The sequence below is a fragment of the Lissotriton helveticus genome, chromosome 4_2 (assembly GCF_964261635.1).
Source record: "Lissotriton helveticus chromosome 4_2, aLisHel1.1, whole genome shotgun sequence".
NCBI classification, from domain to species: Eukaryota; Metazoa; Chordata; class Amphibia; order Caudata; family Salamandridae; genus Lissotriton; species Lissotriton helveticus.
The window spans coordinates 88,817,466-88,835,603 of NC_136064.1; the positions used below are offsets into that span (position 1 = coordinate 88,817,466).

At 45.7% G+C, this 18,138-nt stretch overlaps 1 protein-coding gene across 1 annotated transcript in view; it reads left to right on the forward strand.

The window, feature by feature from the left end:
• ANHX (anomalous homeobox) overlaps positions 1-18,138 on the forward strand; it is a 158,955-nt gene that overhangs the window by 93,864 nt on the left and 46,953 nt on the right. The window contains exon 6 of the mRNA XM_078639995.1: positions 15,676-15,778. Coding sequence (XP_078496121.1) covers positions 15,676-15,778 — 103 coding nt within the window. The remainder of the gene's footprint in view (positions 1-15,675; positions 15,779-18,138) is intronic.

An 18,138-nucleotide genomic window follows, 5' to 3' on the forward strand; every position in this document is an offset into this window, starting at 1 on the left:
CTACACATGCACGCTGCTATAAATTTGTGAATTGTGTATACAAAACAAAGCCGACATCATTGTTAAAAATGCTTTTAACAAGTCTTGTTGTACGTAATGTACATAAATATATTTTCATTCTTGTATTAGTTCAGTTAAATGCGAACAGCAGCATATGGGAGGGCACTAGATTTTGTATGGAATGTGGGATACCAAGATTACTGATTTGGCCAGTATCATTGCACCAAAATCTTCTTATCTTAAATCAACCGCTTAACTGCTGAGGCTTTTTCACCCCACTGCTGAGGCCTTTATTGGCTATTTGGGTACCCAGTGTGTGGATTTCCCATGAGGGTACTTAGAAAGTGGGCAAAATATAGCTACATTTTGGGGAAAAAGTGCTCAGTGAGAAAGAGTCTGATTTTCTTTCCTACAATGAAATCTACAAATGGTTTGCTCTGCTAAAATCACCATCTTCCTAGCTTTCAGCGGCATGCAGAGCTGTATCAATATTTTTCTAAGAGGAAGCCCATTTTCCTGATTTTTGTGCCTTCAACCTACTTCTAATTTGTGATGGAAAAAGGTGTGAAACCTATGGGTAATCCAGGAAAGCTATTGAGTTCTGAAAAGAAGATGCACTTCTGAATTAGCAGGGGGTCATGTGTGTAAACTATCTCAAGGTTTTCACCCAAAAACTAACCCTTGAAAAACAAATTGGAAAATGAGTAGGAAAAAATAATGATTATTTTACGTTTTCATCGGTTACTTCTTGTCATGACAAGAAAAAGCAACAAAAAAAACTGTGCTTGGTCCTTCCCCAAGCACAGTTAAAACTATGTGTCTTATGGCTCAGTATGTCTATGCACTTTAGGAATTTGCAAAACTGGCCATCCACAATCTTCCTGATCACAGAAAGATCTACTCAATGATGGTTTGAATGTTTCCAAACAAATTTTATTTATTTATTTACTTGAGTTTTATATAGCGCTAGCTAGACCCGGAGGTATCAGAGCGCTTTACATAAGGACGGAGCGAGTAACAAGTTACAAAAGTTTCACAGAAGTTACATTATGAATAAATAAACAAAACAGGAGTAAATTAGCGAACACGGGAGTCAGGATAGGAGAGACCAGGGGCAGCAGGAAGGAGACAGCAGCGGGGAAGAAAACAAGACAAATGTTGTGATCCGGCTGGGTAGGGGATGGCCATAGAGGTGTGCCAGGGCCAATCAACCCTATAGCGGGTGGAGCAGCTCCACCGGGAAGCGGTCATGTATGCGTATAGGGCTCCGCCAGAGAAGACTGAGGATCAGGAGGGGATCAGAAGGATAAATAAACAATACAGGCGTAAATATCTTCTGGAGAAACATGTATGCATCACTGTGAATTGTTGTTCCATTTCTGTAATACATTGTTGATATGCACAGTGTTTTAATTGACCTGTTTCTTAAATGTCTAGATAATGTCTCAGATACTCCTGAACTGTTATGTGATATGAGAAAAGATAAAATAATAAAAGATCAGTAACGATATTTAAACAAAAACAAAAAAATTAAGCACTTGCCATAATTTTAAATCCATTAAGAAACAGTCCGTACGACTTGACTGATAACCATTAGCTGCCCTTACACCGCTTCCCAGACATATAGCCTTAAGTTGGATGGCCACCTCTGAATGGCCATTTTGAAGTGTGGCTTACATTCTGCAGACAGGGTGGCTTGATTCATGGGCTCAGCTGTCACTGTTCGCTGCTGCACTCGAATGTGTACCAAAGGCTTCATTAAAGATGGCCAAGTCACACTCATGACCATGCCCAAAAATGCCAAAGGGCTATCTGGTGAGAAGACAGACTCTTCCTTGGAACTCTTCATAAACAGAAAGTGCTACAGCTCACTTGCTGGGCATGATCACCCCAGTAAGTCAGTTTCTCCATTAGTTCGGGAAATTTCAGGGCCACATCCAGGCACAAAAGTCTAGGCCGTGAAGTCCATCGCTGCTGATCCAAATGCCCCAACAAATGTAATCTTCTTTTGGGGCAGGGGTGGGTTTAGATGGTAAACAACCTTTACAACGCGGTCAAAACACAGCAGTACCATCACAACGCAGATTTTACAACACAAGTCGTTACCACGACTTGCACTGGAGGGCATCTAGACTAAGGAATAGTAGATTTACTATTCCAAAACCTTCTCTACTGTTGGAATAATAAATCATACTATTCCTAAGTCCAGCACCCTACAGCGCAAGTCGTGGTAAAAGCTGCGTTGTGATGTACCGCGATCATTTTGATCGCGTGGTAACATCATACATCCGTTTCGATGGCATCACTAACAGCAGCAGATACAATCCATCCCTCTTCCGCTGACTCTGGAGGGAAAATTAAGCAAAGGGAACATACCTCAGACTCCCAACAAATATATGCCAACCATAAAGAGAGAGTCAGCCCAAAGAAGAGAAGCAAAAATCTCTCCAAAAGTCTTCCCGGCTTGTAGTACAAGGATACCCTAATGTCTAGAAGGGCCCTCACCCACATGCTGATCATGAGACGAGCTTCATCTTCGGACCCGCGTCTGGAGAGAGAATCAACTCCAGGTGGGCTCGTTCTCACGATGGGAGAGAGTCCTTTGATATTACCTGTGCTGACTGAGTGGTTATTAGAACCTAACTGCACACAAAATCCCTAAAGGATACCCTATAAACATTCTTTATTATGGGTTCCATATGGCATGATTAAAACAAGGGAAATCCAAACTAGCAATAATGGTACTGGTGTGTCTCCTGGTCACCATGTTTCATATGAAAAACGTAGGGGCCATATTATCAAGAACTGCAATAAAATTATCGCCGCTTTATCGGCAGGAAACTGCGCTAAAGCGGCGATAATGGGCTTGATAATATGCCCTTGTGAATTCCAATAGAAGCCCAGGTTGTGGTGTTAACCTGGGCTGCTATGGGAATTCACAAGGACATATTATCAAGCCCATTATCGACGTTTTAGCGGCAGTTTCCTGCCAATAAAGCGGCGATAATTTTATCGCAGTTCTTGATAATATGCCCCTCAATTCCTCAGATTTCTTCAGGACCACGTAAGATCCTACACATAAGGTGGGGGCCTATACTATAGTGTGGAGCCACTCACACTGGGGGAAAAATACATTCACATACATTAGAAAAATTGATTTACTGATCCACACTCTTTGGAGCTGTCCTGTCCTCATATACTCTTGTGGGAGTCCTCGTTTAGGAACCTAAAAGGAAGGCATAAACAAATGACAAAGAAAGAGCAGCATTCTCCTCATTAGTCTTTTCTCTACACGTATACCTTATTTAGGAACATTAAGCTGTGATGTCACAGCACGTGATGTATTGCTCCTGTGAAAGAATGTTATAAAAATAAATGACATTCTGCCATCAATTATCCTTTATAAAATGTCTTAAAAATAAATGACTGTGTCTTGATCATCATTACTGGCCCTTTTGTCTATCCACCAGCTTCCAGTAGGGGGGGAGGGTGTCACAAATGTTTTCCACCAGTTGGGAGATGATCATGACAGAAAGCTGGCTCATCCTCAAAGTTTTCTGGAGTGGGGTGTCCATGCGTGGATCTCTTGCCATGACCCAGAATAGAGCAGGAACTGTCTTTGGATTTGGGCCATGTACTGTCCTCTGAATGAATACCCGGGGATACCTTCAGGTTCGGCTGGTCAGGGTACCGCCCGTATGTTCTGCCACTGACTTTGGCTCTGTTGAGTGACCTGCGGAAGTTGCGGAAAGTTCGAGCACAGTTGATCCTGCTCACACCAGTTTGGGTGAGGAAGATTTGGTGCAAAGATCTGTTGGTATTGCTCTCCTGCTCAAGGTGAACCTGCTGTTGCAGCAGGATGGTGAAGCCCTCCACCACAATCTTTAAAGACTGTGGCTACCCGCATGGAGATTGAACAGAGCCAGCTAGAGGTATTTCGCTTGCTGTCTGAAGCTGTGGGCTTCATCTTGGCTGCCTGAAAACCTGCCACAAAATCTACTTACTCGATTCCCCGGAACAAGTTTGAATAATGGTGCTAGTCAGAAGATCTGAACCCATTCTGACATGATTTTCTGGTGCTCTGCGACTCACACTGTCTCTTGCCCACCAGGGCTTAGCAGTGGCTACTCTAAAAGGTTATTCGGCTGCCCTGTCTACCTTCATATGTCTCCCTAACAAGCTCTGTTTAACTCTCCACTCGTAGCACATTTCATAAAGAATTTACTATAATTGTTCTCTCCAGCTCAATTTATGGTTCCCATGTGGAATTTTGACTTTGTGTTGACTTTCCGCGTGGCATCCCCATTTGATTTGATGTATAGTTGCCTTGTTTGACTTTTTAACCTGAAGACTTTTGGTGGCTGACACTTTATCTTGTAGGGTCAGAGGACGTCAGTCTCTCTTGGTTTGACCACCATTCACAGTATTCTACCCAGATTGATTCGCACTTTACACCGTCCTATCTTATCGACCAGAATTGGTATTTGCTTTTAGCATGGGCCAGCCCTTTGGTCTTTCCGTTTTTTTCCTGCTCCGCATCCCACCACGAGGACAGAGTGGGTGCATAGACCGGACCCCATGATGTGCTGTCATTCTACATTGACCACTCTTGGCAGGACCGAGTAGATAATCAACTGAACTCAAGGATATCAAGATGGCGACCAAACATACGTTGGGTTATCCTTTGCATTGTGATCTGAATTGCCTGGGTAAGAAAGACCCTCTAGCTGGCGGGTGTTCTCAAGACCCTCTTGCTCGTATTCGTTCTCAAGACCCTCTAGCTGACCTTCGTTCTCAAGACCCTCTAGCTGGCGGGCTTTCTCAAGACCCTCTCGATCGTTTTCGTTCTCAAGACCCTCTAGCTGGTATTCGTTCTCAATACCCTCTAGTTGGCATTCGTTGTCAAGACCCTCTAGCTGGTATTCGTTCTCAAGACCCTCTAGCTGGCATTCGTTCTCAAGACCCTCTTGCTCGTATTCGTTCTCAAGACCCTCTAGCTGGCATTCGTTCTCAAGACCCTCTAGCTGGTATTCGTTCTCAAGACCCTCTAGCTGGCATTCGTTGTCAAGACCCTCTAGCTGGCATTCGTTCTCAAGACCCTCTAGCTGGTATTCGTTCTCAAGACCCTCTAGCTGGCATTCGTTCTCAAGACCCTCTTGCTCGTATTCGTTCTCAAGACCCTCTAGCTGGCATTCGTTCTCAAGACCCTCTAGCTGGTATTCGTTCTCAAGACCCTCTAGCTGGCATTCGTTCTCAAGACCCTCTTGCTCGTATTCGTTCTCAAGACCCTCTAGCTGGCATTCGTTCTCAAGACCCTCTAGCTGGTATTCGTTCTCAAGACCCTCTAGCTGGCATTCGTTCTCAAGACCCTCTAGCTGGCATTCGTTCTCAAGACCCTCTAGCTGGTATTCGTTCTCAAGACCCTCTAGCTGGCATTCGTTCTCAAGACCCTCTTGCTCGTATTCGTTCTCAAGACCCTCTAGCTGGCATTCGTTCTCAAGACCCTCTTGCTCGTATTCGTTCTCAAGACCCTCTAGCTGGTATTCGTTCTCAAGACCCTCTAGCTGGTATTCGTTCTCAAGACCCTCTAGCTGGCATTCGTTCTCAAGACCCTCTAGCTGGCATTCGTTCTCAAGACCCTCTAGCTGGCCTTCCTTCTCAAGACCCTCTAGCTGGCATTCGTTCTAAAGACCCTCTAGCTGGCATGGCATTCGTTCTAAAGACCCTCTAGCTGGCCTTCGTTCTAAAGACCCTCTAGCTCGTATTCGTTCTCAAGACCCTCTAGCTGGCATTCGTTCTCAAGACCCTCTTGCTCGTATTCGTTCTCAAGACCCTCTAGCTGGCCTTCCTTCTCAAGACCCTCTAGCTGGCATTCGTTCTAAAGACCCTCTAGCTGGCATGGCATTCGTTCTAAAGACCCTCTAGCTGGCCTTCGTTCTAAAGACCCTCTAGCTGGCATTCGTTCTCAAGACCCTCTAGCTGACCTTCTTTCTCAAGACCCTCTAGCTGGCATTCGTTCTCAAGACCCTCTAGCTGGCATTCGTTCTCAAGACCCTCTAGCTGACCTTCGTTCTCAAGACCCTCTTGCTGGCCTTCGTACACAAGACCCTCTAGCCGACCTTCGTTCTCAAGATCCTCTTGCTGGCATTCGTTCTCAAGACCCTCTAGCTGGCCTTCCTTCTCAAGACCCTCTAGCTGGCATTCGTTCTCAAGACCCTCTAGCTGGCATTCGTTCTCAAGACCCTCTAGCTGGTATTCGTTCTCAAGACCCTCTAGCTGGCATTCGTTCTCAAGACCCTTGTTAGACCTGGCATCATTGGCATGAGTCTCTCCTCCATTTTTTTCTGTTTGCCTCCTCTGTTTACGATGTTTTTGCTGGTATATTGCTTTGGGCACTGTGCCACTGCTGATCAGTGCCACAGTGCAAGTGCTCCCTATGTGAAATTGCTGTATTGATTGAATTCCATGTTTGGCTTATTTGGTTTACTGTCAGTCCCTAGTAGCGTGCACCAGGAGTGCCAGGGCTTGTAAATACAAATGCTGCTAGTGGGCTTGCAGCACGTGTTGTGCCACCCACAAGAGCGGCCTAGTAAAAGTATGTCTAAAGGTCTGCCATTGCTAGACCTACGTGCAGTCTGGTACTGTCACGCAGACTGCGCAAGTACACCTACTTGCCAGTCCCTAAACCTTCCCTTAACTTCATGTTAGTCACCCCTATGGTAGGCCCAAGGGCAGGGTGCATTGTAAGCATAAGATAGGACAAGCCTGACAAGGTTGGCATGTCCTAATAGTGAATTACAGCCATATTCGTTTTTCACTATTGTAAGGTTACCTGCTCTCCATCAGTTAGAATGGGCTGCCAGGATTATTAATGCTATAATCCTAGCGGGCTCGGGGAGCATGGTGCAATGTCGAGTTTGGTATCCCTGAACTCAGGGTTTAATAACGCATCCGTTTGGGTGGATGGTTTTTGGACTCTGTGTTTGAAAATAGCACTTTTAGAAAGTAGCTATTTTCTTGTCTAACTGTCTACGGTCTCTGCTGGTTCTGGTGTGCGTGTGACAGGAGCTGGGTGGCTCCAGAAGTCTGAATGAGTCAGTGTGGGATGAGTGGGGCATTTGCATTGAGAGTAGGGGAAGAGTAGCTCCTGATAGCCTGCCCTGCCTGATACAATGCTGGCTCCGCCCCCCTGCCAGGCGACTGATGACTCTGTGCCTGCCAGTGACTTTCCTGGCCCACCTCCTGCCGGGCGACTGATGGCCCTGCCCCTGCCAGTGACAATGCTGGCTCCGCTCCTGCTGGGCGGCTGAAGACTCTGCCCTGCACGGTGAATAGGCCAGGTACTTCGGCCTGGCAACACCCACAACAAACCCAAGATGGGGGGAAATTCCCCTGCATGGACAAAGGGATCAAAGCCAAAAAGGGGTATAAGAGAAGGACCCCTGAACCAAGACCTAAGTTCACTTCTGACAAGGAACCCTGAAACCAAGGACAAGAAGCCTGCTGATCCAAAGACTTGCCTACCCCTTCTGCCAGTGTGCTGTTTGCTGGGGGGAATCCTGCATTGCTTCTTTATTTTTGCCAAGGAACCAGGAGAGAGGAACTGTGTGTGTACTCTCAAACTTTGCTAAGAAAATCTCCAAGGGCTGGAAGAGTGCCAGCCTCCTGTTGAAGTCACAGGGCTAAAGGACTTCATCTGCTTAAAGTGCTGTTTGCTGGAACTTGTGAATCCAGCACCTCTGAAAGAATCCAGCAATCTCGCCGCCGACGGACGCCGCCGAATCCAGCTCGACATCGTGAGTAACAGCTCCAGTGTCCCGCACCTTCGACGCCGGCCGCCGGGCCCGATCGACGCCAGTAGCGACGCCAGTGAGTAGCGAGTTCGGCTCCAGCTCCAAGTGACCCTGTGTCGACGCCGCCGCTGATCGCATCGACCTCGAGCCCTCTCGACGCCGTGAGCGCTGCTCACTCTTGCAACATCGACATCGACGCCGACGCCGACGCCGTATCCTGCTTCGCCTCGTGAGCGCTGCTCCTGCCTGACATCTGTCGACGCCGCTGCAGATCGCCCCGACTCCGAGGCCCGATCGACGCCGAAGACGCGACGCCGGACATCTCGACGCCGCTGATCATCGAGTGCTTCACTTTTCCAAGGTACTGTGTTGTGGGGGTCTGTGCGACTCCGGGCTCGACGTAGCGCTCCTCGCGGTCAACGCCGAACCTTTGGATTAACTTTGCCTCGACATCGTGTGACTCCCGTGTGGGTTACATTGTTGCCAAGAACTGTGTTTTAAAGAAGAAGAGTTGCTTTTGATACTAAAGACTTTGTGCTAAGAAGAAACTACGCTTGAACTATTATTTTTCCTTCCAAGAGTATTTATTAAGATGGTGGTATATTTTTGTCGTTATGTGGTCTTGTGCTAAGCCTTATATAAAAATCCCTATTTTTATAATACTACTGTGTCGTGTCCATTTGTAGTGTATTCACTATATTACTGTATGTGGTCATAAATGCTTAACGCACTGCCTCTGAGATAAGCCTGTCTGCTCTGCCAAGCTGCCAAGGGGGTGAGCAGGGGTTATCTAAGTGTGTGATACCCTTGCCCTGACTAGAAAAGGTGTGTCCCTATTTGTCAGAAGTGTATACCTCTGCCAACTAGAGACAGCCGCTTCTAACAACCCTCTAGCTGGCATTCGTTCTTAAGACCCTCTAGCTGGCATTCGTTCTCAAGACCCTCTAGCTGGCATTCGTTCTTAAGACCCTCTAGCTGGCATTCGTTCTTAAGACCCTCTAGCTGGCATTCGTTTTCAAGACCCTCTAGCTGGCATTCGTTTTCAAGACCCTCTAGCTGGCATTCGTTCTCAAGACCCTCTAGCTGGCATTCGTTCTCAAGACCCTCTAGCTGGCATTCGTTCTTAAGACCCTCTAGCTGGCATTCGTTCTCAAGACCCTCCTGCTGGCATTCATTCTCAAGACCCTCTAGCTGGCATTCGTTTTCAAGACCCTCTAGCTGGCATTCGTTTTCACATGGTCATCTTTGCAACCTTTTGCTAAGCATTACTGCCTCACAGCCTCAACACACACTGACTGGTACTTTTCCAGGGCTGTGTTACAGGACTACACTGCTTAATTTGCATTATTCAATCCACCTGCCGGAAGACGTTGCTTTGGGGGACTCTTTCATTAGATGAGGTATTCACATCAGAAGATAAAGTTACGTCACTTCAATAACAGATTTCTGGTAGATACATTATCTTTCTGCAGAATCTTCACCACCCTTTATCCTGCCTTGGTGAATTAGTGCTGCAGTGAATACGGTCCAAGGTCTGCAAACATGCCCTGTGCTGGTTTTGTCTCTGTTGATCCTGTGTCATGCAATAAATCTCAGAATTGCGAGAGTTTAAGCTATTGGCGTTGTAAATGACAATGTCCCAGGCTGCTTGTAAAGTGAAAGCCTGCATGGAGCCCTGAATGTTGCAGGAAAGAATGTTGTGCCTGCAGTAGGAGAAACTCATTAAAGAAAATAGTGCTTACTAACTAAGTAAGAAATACTGTGTAACAACAAAAGTAAAAGTGCCAGTCCTCATGGGAAGTTACAAATGAAGACAAGGTGGTACTACGGAGGGACTAACAAGCCTATTAACGAATCGGAAGCCAGCATTTACTAAGGTCAATGACACAAGCCAATGAAAAATATGAGTATATTTTGGGCTTTACCTGTTGGTTGCTGTGCACGCTGCTACTTCCCTCATGGCTGGGCTTGGCTCCGCCCCCCCCTGCACTGGGAACGACCGGCCGGGCTTCGCTCCGCCGGTCCACCTGCTTACTCCTACCTACAACCCCCAGCATACCACGGGGCAACGCTGACCTCACGACTGACCGTGCCAGGAGGAGCATAAAGCCGCGTTAGATCCCTCGTCCCGCGAGGACGCGCGCGTGACGCGCCGGCCTAAGCCCGGGCAAAGGGCGGGTCCTCAGAGGCCAAAGGAGGCTGGGCAGGACCCGCTCTCTTACATCTGAGAAGTAAGGTACAGATTTTATATATTTCGCGGACAACTGATTGGATTACTGTGCCTATCGTACATATCCTCATTATCCTTATTATGGCCAAATCCATTACTAAAGTGTGCGGTGGGGGGGTGGGGACGCTGGACGCTTTCCTGAAACGAGCAGAAACTGAGGTGTCTAAAGAAATAGAACTGGTGGAAAGAAGGATGTCTCTAGATCCATCCTGTCAAAGACTTTGTCCGATAATAACTACAGAGGCGTCTATAAACACTGTTGCTCCTTCAGCGTCTCGGAGAATACTTGGGGCCCCGAATGGGTCTGTATTGGACGCAAGCCTATCTATTTCCTCTGATTCTTCCAATATAACTAATGTTTCGCCTACCCCCTTAGTTACATGTACCAGGCAGTTACGGTCCACCTCTGTAATCAACAGTAATGTGTTAACAGGGAAAAGAAAGGCCATCGATGCCCCTAAAGGAAGTCGACAACAAGCAAAACAGTCCAGGAATTATAAAAATATAAAATCTAACTTTGGGCAAGGTATACCGGATGAAAATAGTACAAAACAAGTGGGGGATGGGAGACCTAAGGGAGCCACAGAATCTGTTGGCCAAAATATAGAATACACCCGGGAGGCTAAAATGTGTGAATTTATGAGAACCATGGAAGATCGTCTGAGGGTATTTATCACTCCAGTCATGGATAAATTGGAACAAATTGATGGTAGATTAAATACCATTGAGAAATACATCACGACCCGAGAAATACCAAAAACTGGGGTGATCCAATCGGATGGCCATTCCCTAAGCGCACTCACAACTAGAGTATCTGACCTGGTAGACTCAATGATGACCCCAGTACCCCAAGCCATAGCATCGGCAACCATCCATACAGGGGTAGGAGTGGGAACTAACCAAGGTCCAAAACCAGGACCGACGGGTCCAACGGGGAGACTAAGTCCTCTAGTGCGGGCCTGTGTGCAAGAACCATCGTTGCACCTTCCACCTGAAGCTTGCCCATATTCGATAATTTTGGAAAATGTCCCGAAACCCCAGGATGGTAGAGAGGAACACTGGACCACCCTTAAGAACAAGGCCCTTCACTTTCTGAGTGTTAAAAGAGTTCTAGGTGACACTTGTACAATAACTTTAAAATGATTAGACGGGTATCATGGGTGGGAAGAACTAGGAAGACGCTTAAGGGCGACTGTGTCGTCATAAGCTTTGGTTGCCTGAGATTAGTTGAGCTCATTCTGAATCAGGCGGGATCAGTTAGGATTCAGCCTGATTACGTGAATGTACCCCCACTGGGGTTTTTCTACCCACCTTATAATAACAGAGTACACGGGGAAGGTAGCCATTTTACTACTGAGTTAACTGGTTCTACGGGAGTTGTTGCTTTGAGCAATAGATATGAGGCCTTAAGTTCACTGAACACAAATGATTGACACTGTGCCATGACAACTATAGAATTTGGAATAGTTAGTCTAGAGGACGACCGTAGAGTGTGTCCGCTTATCGGATTTGATTTACAGTGTACGCACCTTAGTGAGAGATAGGGTCACTATAATTGGTGAAAAACCTTCAATTAGTATACCTAGTGATATAGTTGTAATGAGAGATAGGTCCGTGTTACTCCCTGTGATAGAAGGTTTGTCTTTGGACACAGAGGCCCAGTTTGTGAGGCCGGAAGAGGAACCCGGTCTTATTAACTCACCACTGTTGACCCCCAGGGCTTTAGAGGCTAATAAGTGTATCCAGACAAGAGCTTTTTTTCCAGAGAATAAAATGATGATCCTATCCTGGAATATTGCGGGACTACGATCAAAAATAGGGGATCCGAACTGGGAGGCTTTTCTTTCACTATATCATATTATTGCCCTACAGGAAACCTGGGAGGCTAGAGAATCTTATTTGCTGGATGGTTTTCAATCATTTAGCAAATTTGCCATACCAGCTCCAGCAGGGAGAGCCAGATGGGGTCTTTTGTTATTATTTAGTCTTAAACTTCTGTACAAAGCAGTGCTAGTTGGGACATGCTCGCCAAACATTTTAGCGGTGAGACTTAAGGCGGATAATTTTCCCAAAATCTTAGTGGTTAATTTTTATAATTCTTTTACTAGGGTCGATGAATTGGACCACCTAAGGGCTCTGTCGGTGTTCCTGGATGATTATGAGGCAAATAATGATGCCTTTTATTATCTTCTAGTTTTGGGAGATTTTAATACCCATGTTTGTCACCTAAAATGTCTGCAGCATATAGATGCCGATGATGAATCGAGGGGGAGTATTCATTTCGAACACACCAAAAGTGGGACGTTTCTTGAGAGTTTCCTAGCTGAACACCATCTGTGTGCTCCATTACAAGGAGACACTTTTTCTACTGTCCCTACTTTCATTGGACAGGGCAATTGTTCTACAATAGATTATATTTTAGTGTCATGTCTTTTGAAAGATACAATAGAATCATTCTGTGTTTCATATAACGGCCTTAGCGATCATAACCCGCTCGCTATGGTTATAAAAATTAGGGCGCTCAGAGGCAAAGAAGTATCGGCCCTGATTTTTTATTCAAAAATAGATAATGTATCCCAGGGGCGGAGATTAAGGTGGGAGGTGATCAACCCTGCAGACTTTCAGAAATATGTGCTCAGGAATAATAACGAGGACTTTAGTATATGTTTGGACATGTCTATTGACCCTAAGACAATCCTTGGTGCTTTTAGCCGTATCACAGATTATATAGCAGTAAACTTAACTAGAAAAAGCAAACCTAGGCCTAAAAAATGGAAAAGTTGGTTCAACCAAGCTTGTACTGATAGTCATATGGTCCTTCTAGAAGTATTAAAAGAATCTAGTAGGGACGCACAGAGGATTGCTGAGGCTAAAAGAACATATAAAAAAAACTATTAAATTGAGGAAACATGAATTAAAAGACCTGGCATGGGAGGAACTGTCCAAGGTGAGTGTCCTGAAAAGCAGCACTCAATTTTGGAAAGTGATTAACAGCCCCCTGTTCAATGAGACAGATAATACAATCAGGGATTGTCTCATTGCCCCTGAAAAGTGGGTGGAACACTTCAGTGGAAATAAATCAGTCATCTTCTATTGTACAAGGTGTATCCATGCAGGCTGTTAAAATCAGCTTTACAGAGGGGGAAGTCCTGGAGGCCATTGAGTCCACTGCTAAGGGGAAAGCTCCAGGCCCGGATGGGGTCCCGGCAGACTTGTATAGTGCCGATCCCGGTTACTGGGCAAAAGTGTTAACTTCTGTATTTAACGTGGTTGCCAAAATCGGCCCTCCAGCATCGTGGGGCAAAGCTGTCATTGTCCCAATATTTAAGAAAGGCTCAAGAGAGGATCCGGCATGTTATCGGCCGATCTCGCTCTTGGACTCGGCCGCAAAAATAATGGGGAAAGTGGTATTACAGCGGTTGACAGATTGGTTAGAAGATAACTCTATTGTCTCGGACTTGCAGTACGGGTTTAGAAAGGGAAGAGGCACTGTGGGCCAGTGCCTCAATTTACATCTGGTCATAGGGAAGTACACAGTGGCAAAGCAGGGGGACATACATTTAGCATTCATGGATTCGTCTACTGCATTTGACCTCGTGAACCGACAAAAACTGTGGACTTCCCTGCTACACTTGGGGCTGGACCCGGTGTTGATTTCCTTTCTTGCTGATATGCATGAGAATACCAGTGCTGCAGTCCGCTATGATGAGAATGGGAGCTTGACCGATGCATGGCCAGTAAAGCGAGGGGTAAGACAAGGGTGCATACTTGCACCCTTGTTGTTTACCCTTTATATTAATAATCTAGGGGACACACTAATCGGGGCATGTAAGGACATTCCGACAGTTGGCCAAAAAAGATTACGGCATTGTCATTGTGTATGCCGATGGCACTGTCCTAATAGCGAGAACGGCAAGAGGGTTACAATCCCTATTAGATTGTTTTATCAAATTTATGGACTCCTTGGATCTGATGACTAATTTTAAAAAATCACATGCCATGTCAATTGGTGGAGGGCGGGCCAAAAAGGCATCATTCTTCTGCAAAGGGGAGGTACTTAGTAAAGTACCGACCTTCCCGTACTTGGGGATTGTCTTTGATGACAGAAGGTCACGGGTTATGCAACGCACATTGAAAAAGAATACACTAGCTAGAGCCTCAAGTGCCCTGTTAGGGTTTGCAAAACGTTTGGGATGCAAGCCTCTACCGGCTCTAATGAAAATCTATAATGCTAAATGTGTACCCATGGTATTGTATGGGAGTGAGGTGTGGGGGTAGACTGATGTGAAGGAGATCCAACGTACGGAAAATGTATTTTGTAGAAAAGCGTTGTCGCTCCCTCAATCTGTACCTTCTTTTAACGTTCATGAAGATCTGGGGGTGGGCTACATCTGTGATAAAATCGCTGTGGCCCCGCTGTTAGGGTGGCTGAGAATATGGGCACAACAACCGCCAAATTTAAATCAAATAATCATTCAAGATTGTCTATCCCTAGATAGGGGCCTTGCTATACCTTGGATCCGTAATATTAAATCGCAAACGGATCTTATGGGCTGTCCTGACCTGTTCACGAACCCCAGACCGCTAAGTAAAATGGCCATTCAGCCCATAGAGTCCCAATTCTTAAATAGACTAAAGCTACAAAGGGAAGAAGAGGAATTGTTAAAACCATCAGTTAGAAACTTTGTAATGTTAAGTATAGGGAGAGATATCCAGCCGTACTTGACTTACATAAGTAAACCATTCCATGTGTTTGTGTTGTTAAGATTCAAACACAACATATTGCCTTGGTTGTTATCCTTCCCAAAAGGCTTCACAAAAAAGGGAACTTTAGGGCCTTGCCCATGCGATAATTATTCTGAGCAAAATATGCTCCACGTGATTTTTTTCTGTAAGTTTTATGTTCTGCCCCGCAAGAAATGTATCTTGCCGTTATTAAGGGCTTGTAATTTTGAGCAAGTCAGACCGGCCATGGCGTATCTACAAATGCTTGGGTCCGCTCTGGTGTGTTTTGAAGTGGCGAGTTACATTACAGGGGCCATCAGGTGTAGAAATAAACTGCAGTTATTGTAATATTTCTTAGGTAAGCTCTTTTTTTGAAGAGTCATTTTTATATAATCTGGGATAACTTTTTAAGATATGCCTAACATTGGGTAACAAATTGTTTTTATATTTCTATAGCCATTTTTATTGTACAATAATTGCATCAAAATGTATTTCGCAGTCTGATATGTTAGTTTGTAATCATGTATAATTGTATGATGTAATATTATGCTGTGCTTTGATGGTTTTAAAGTTTTAACCGAATAAAGCAAACTTTTGACTTGACTTGACTTGAGTGGAGAGTGGGCGGAGCTTCAAGGCTGTACTCGAAGAGCAGCGCATGTGCTGCCCAGGCTCGACCAAAAACATACCAGGAACTAACATAAGTTAGGCAGTTAGTGCCTTATATACTCAAATGACGTCACATCCTGCGTAGTGACCACTCAAAGATCTCAGACATGTCAACAAGTCTCATGCAGACCGCGCCACTGGCTGTAACGCTGCTCTACATTTTTATGCTTAATGTCTTTGTTTGGTATTTCTTTTTTATTAATACTTTTATTTTTTTCGTAATCCAATTAGCTTTTAACAAAAGTTTTCTTCGTCCAGGTGCAGCCAGATGCGGCTCAGCCGATGGTAGTACAGACAGCAAGAGTCAGCTGTCAGAGCACGAGACAGGAAGCTGCCAGACAGGATCCTATCTACTTCCGAGGTAAAGTGAGGCCAGGTCAAATGTTATCATGCAGATCCCAAGATCCAGCGCGAAGTGTTAACAGGGCTTCTGGGAGTTCTTCCATGTGTGATCTGGGTTCTTTATAACAGCATCACAAAATAATGGGTGTGAAAATGATTGGAGCTCTCCTTGTGTGTCTGGGTTGAGAAAAGTGTTCAGCTGTGAAGAGAGGGTCTGAGTCTCCCTTAACCCGTTCCGTGCTGGTGACGGAACCACTCCGTCACCAGACACGGACGCGCTGTGCTAATGACGGTGTGGTTCCGTCACGGCCCGGCCGCCGCGCCTGCGCCGCGTTAATTCCGCGCCTGCGCTGAGCGGGCGGGCCGTGACGGAACCACTCCGTCACAAGCACAGCGCGCCCGTGGCTGGTGACGGAGTGGTTCTGTCACCAGCATGGCAGCGCCGCACGACCCCACTCCCCCCCTCCCCCCTAGCACGCGGCAGAATTACCGCCGCGGTCAAGGGGTTAAAGGTGGTGCATGCTCTGGTTTCCAAAATATAGCATCCTGGCCTGGCGCTTTGTGACATCTAGCTGTTGGTTCTAACACAAGGAGCCGTTTAATAGCATTAAATATAATTCTAACTCCCAGGGGACATGGAAAGAGCGCCCTCTTGGAAACGCTGCCAAGAACAAACTGCATCAGGGTAATTGGCATCTGGTGGTTACTCTTCACTAGGCATGGGTAAAAGGTAAATTACGCTGGCATAATTTGAAACATTTTAGGGATTTCGCATTGTGCCTGTTTAGCAAAATTCCTGAAATTACGCCATTACGTCACATTGCGTATTTATGCAGTATTTACTGCAAAGCTATAGTGCAGGAACAAAGTAAACAACCAGAATGGGAGCGGTTGTTATTAGTGGTAATTGTGTTTTTCGCACTGTTTTCTTGTGCGAAATGTGTCCTCGCTTCAAAAATTGATGAAAGGACAGATTTCGCGCTAGAGTAGAACGTTAAATGACGATCTGCGTTTTGCTGAATTACGCATCATTTTGCATACTTCTCCAAAATGTCACCTAATTACGCATAAGCGAATTACGCGAATTTCACACACCCCTACTTTTCACCCTGAGTTAGAGAGCAAAATATCAACTGGAAAGGGAAAGTCTCACGGACTTCATATTGTTTTACGTTATCAGACGTGACTGAAACTGTATGTATTCGGTAGATGACGCAATGCCCATAATGTGGACATTTGCCACATTTCACCCTTCATTCAACGAGTGAGGCGTACTGGGTGACAGGCACTGGCAGTGCATGTAATATGTTTGTGTTGTTCCACATGTGAATTATATTAGGTATCAGACACTTTGTTAACTAAATCTACTTGTTGTATGAAGGGAAAGAGGTTTGTGGGAGATTTGTAGCCCCCTTCATTTTCTAGTTCACAGGAGGCGGTGGTTAGACGTAAAGGGTATTTGTGGGTTCATTCTAAGGCCCAGTACAAAGGGGGTAGAAGCCAGAATGAACGAGCTTACGTGGATTTCACGATATGTCTAAAGGACACATGATAGGTTAATAGTAACCCCTGATATTGAGTCAGTCCCGGGTACATATCAGACAAAGGTAGCTTATGCAGACACCGCATCCGATGAGCCTTGGAAAAAGTGAGGCAGAATGGACAAAATGGATTCCTTGTCATCAGTAGATTCTGGGGCTCATAGGTTGACTTTGCTATGATAAAAAGGATTCTTGGAATTCACTGTATTTTATGGAAATTAGTCAGGAACTATGGTTGTTCGGATGGTCAGTCGCCAGTGTCTGTTTAGGGGGCTGAGGACATTCTAAGGTTCATGTATACCAGGAGGCTGTGACTAAAGTTCATCTGTACACCAGGAGTCAGTGACTAAGGTTCATATGTAACAGGAGGCAGCAACTTCGGTTCATGCGTACCAGGAGTCAGTGACTACGGTTCATGTGTACCAAGAGGCAGCAACTTCGGTTCATGCGTACCAGGAGTCAGTGACTACGGTTCATGTGTACCAAGAGGCAGCAACTTCGGTTCATGCGTACCAGGAGGCAGTGGCTAAGGTTCATGTGCACCAGGAGGCAGTGGCTAAGGTTCATGTGTACCAAGAGGCAGAGACTAAGGTTTGTGTACATGAATCACAAACCATGCGAGGGATGAACTCCCTTGCTTGGTGGGGGGGCGAGAGGAACTCAGGAGGGAGTACACCCTCCCTTGGGTATATACTGTATCACAAAAAGTACTCCCTGTATGACCTAGTTTGCCACAGAAGGATTAATTGGCTAACCAGAACAGTCTATGTATCTTGGATCGGTGGTATGCCCTATGTGAAGTGTTAACACCACTGCTGCGTGGGGAAGGAAGCAATTC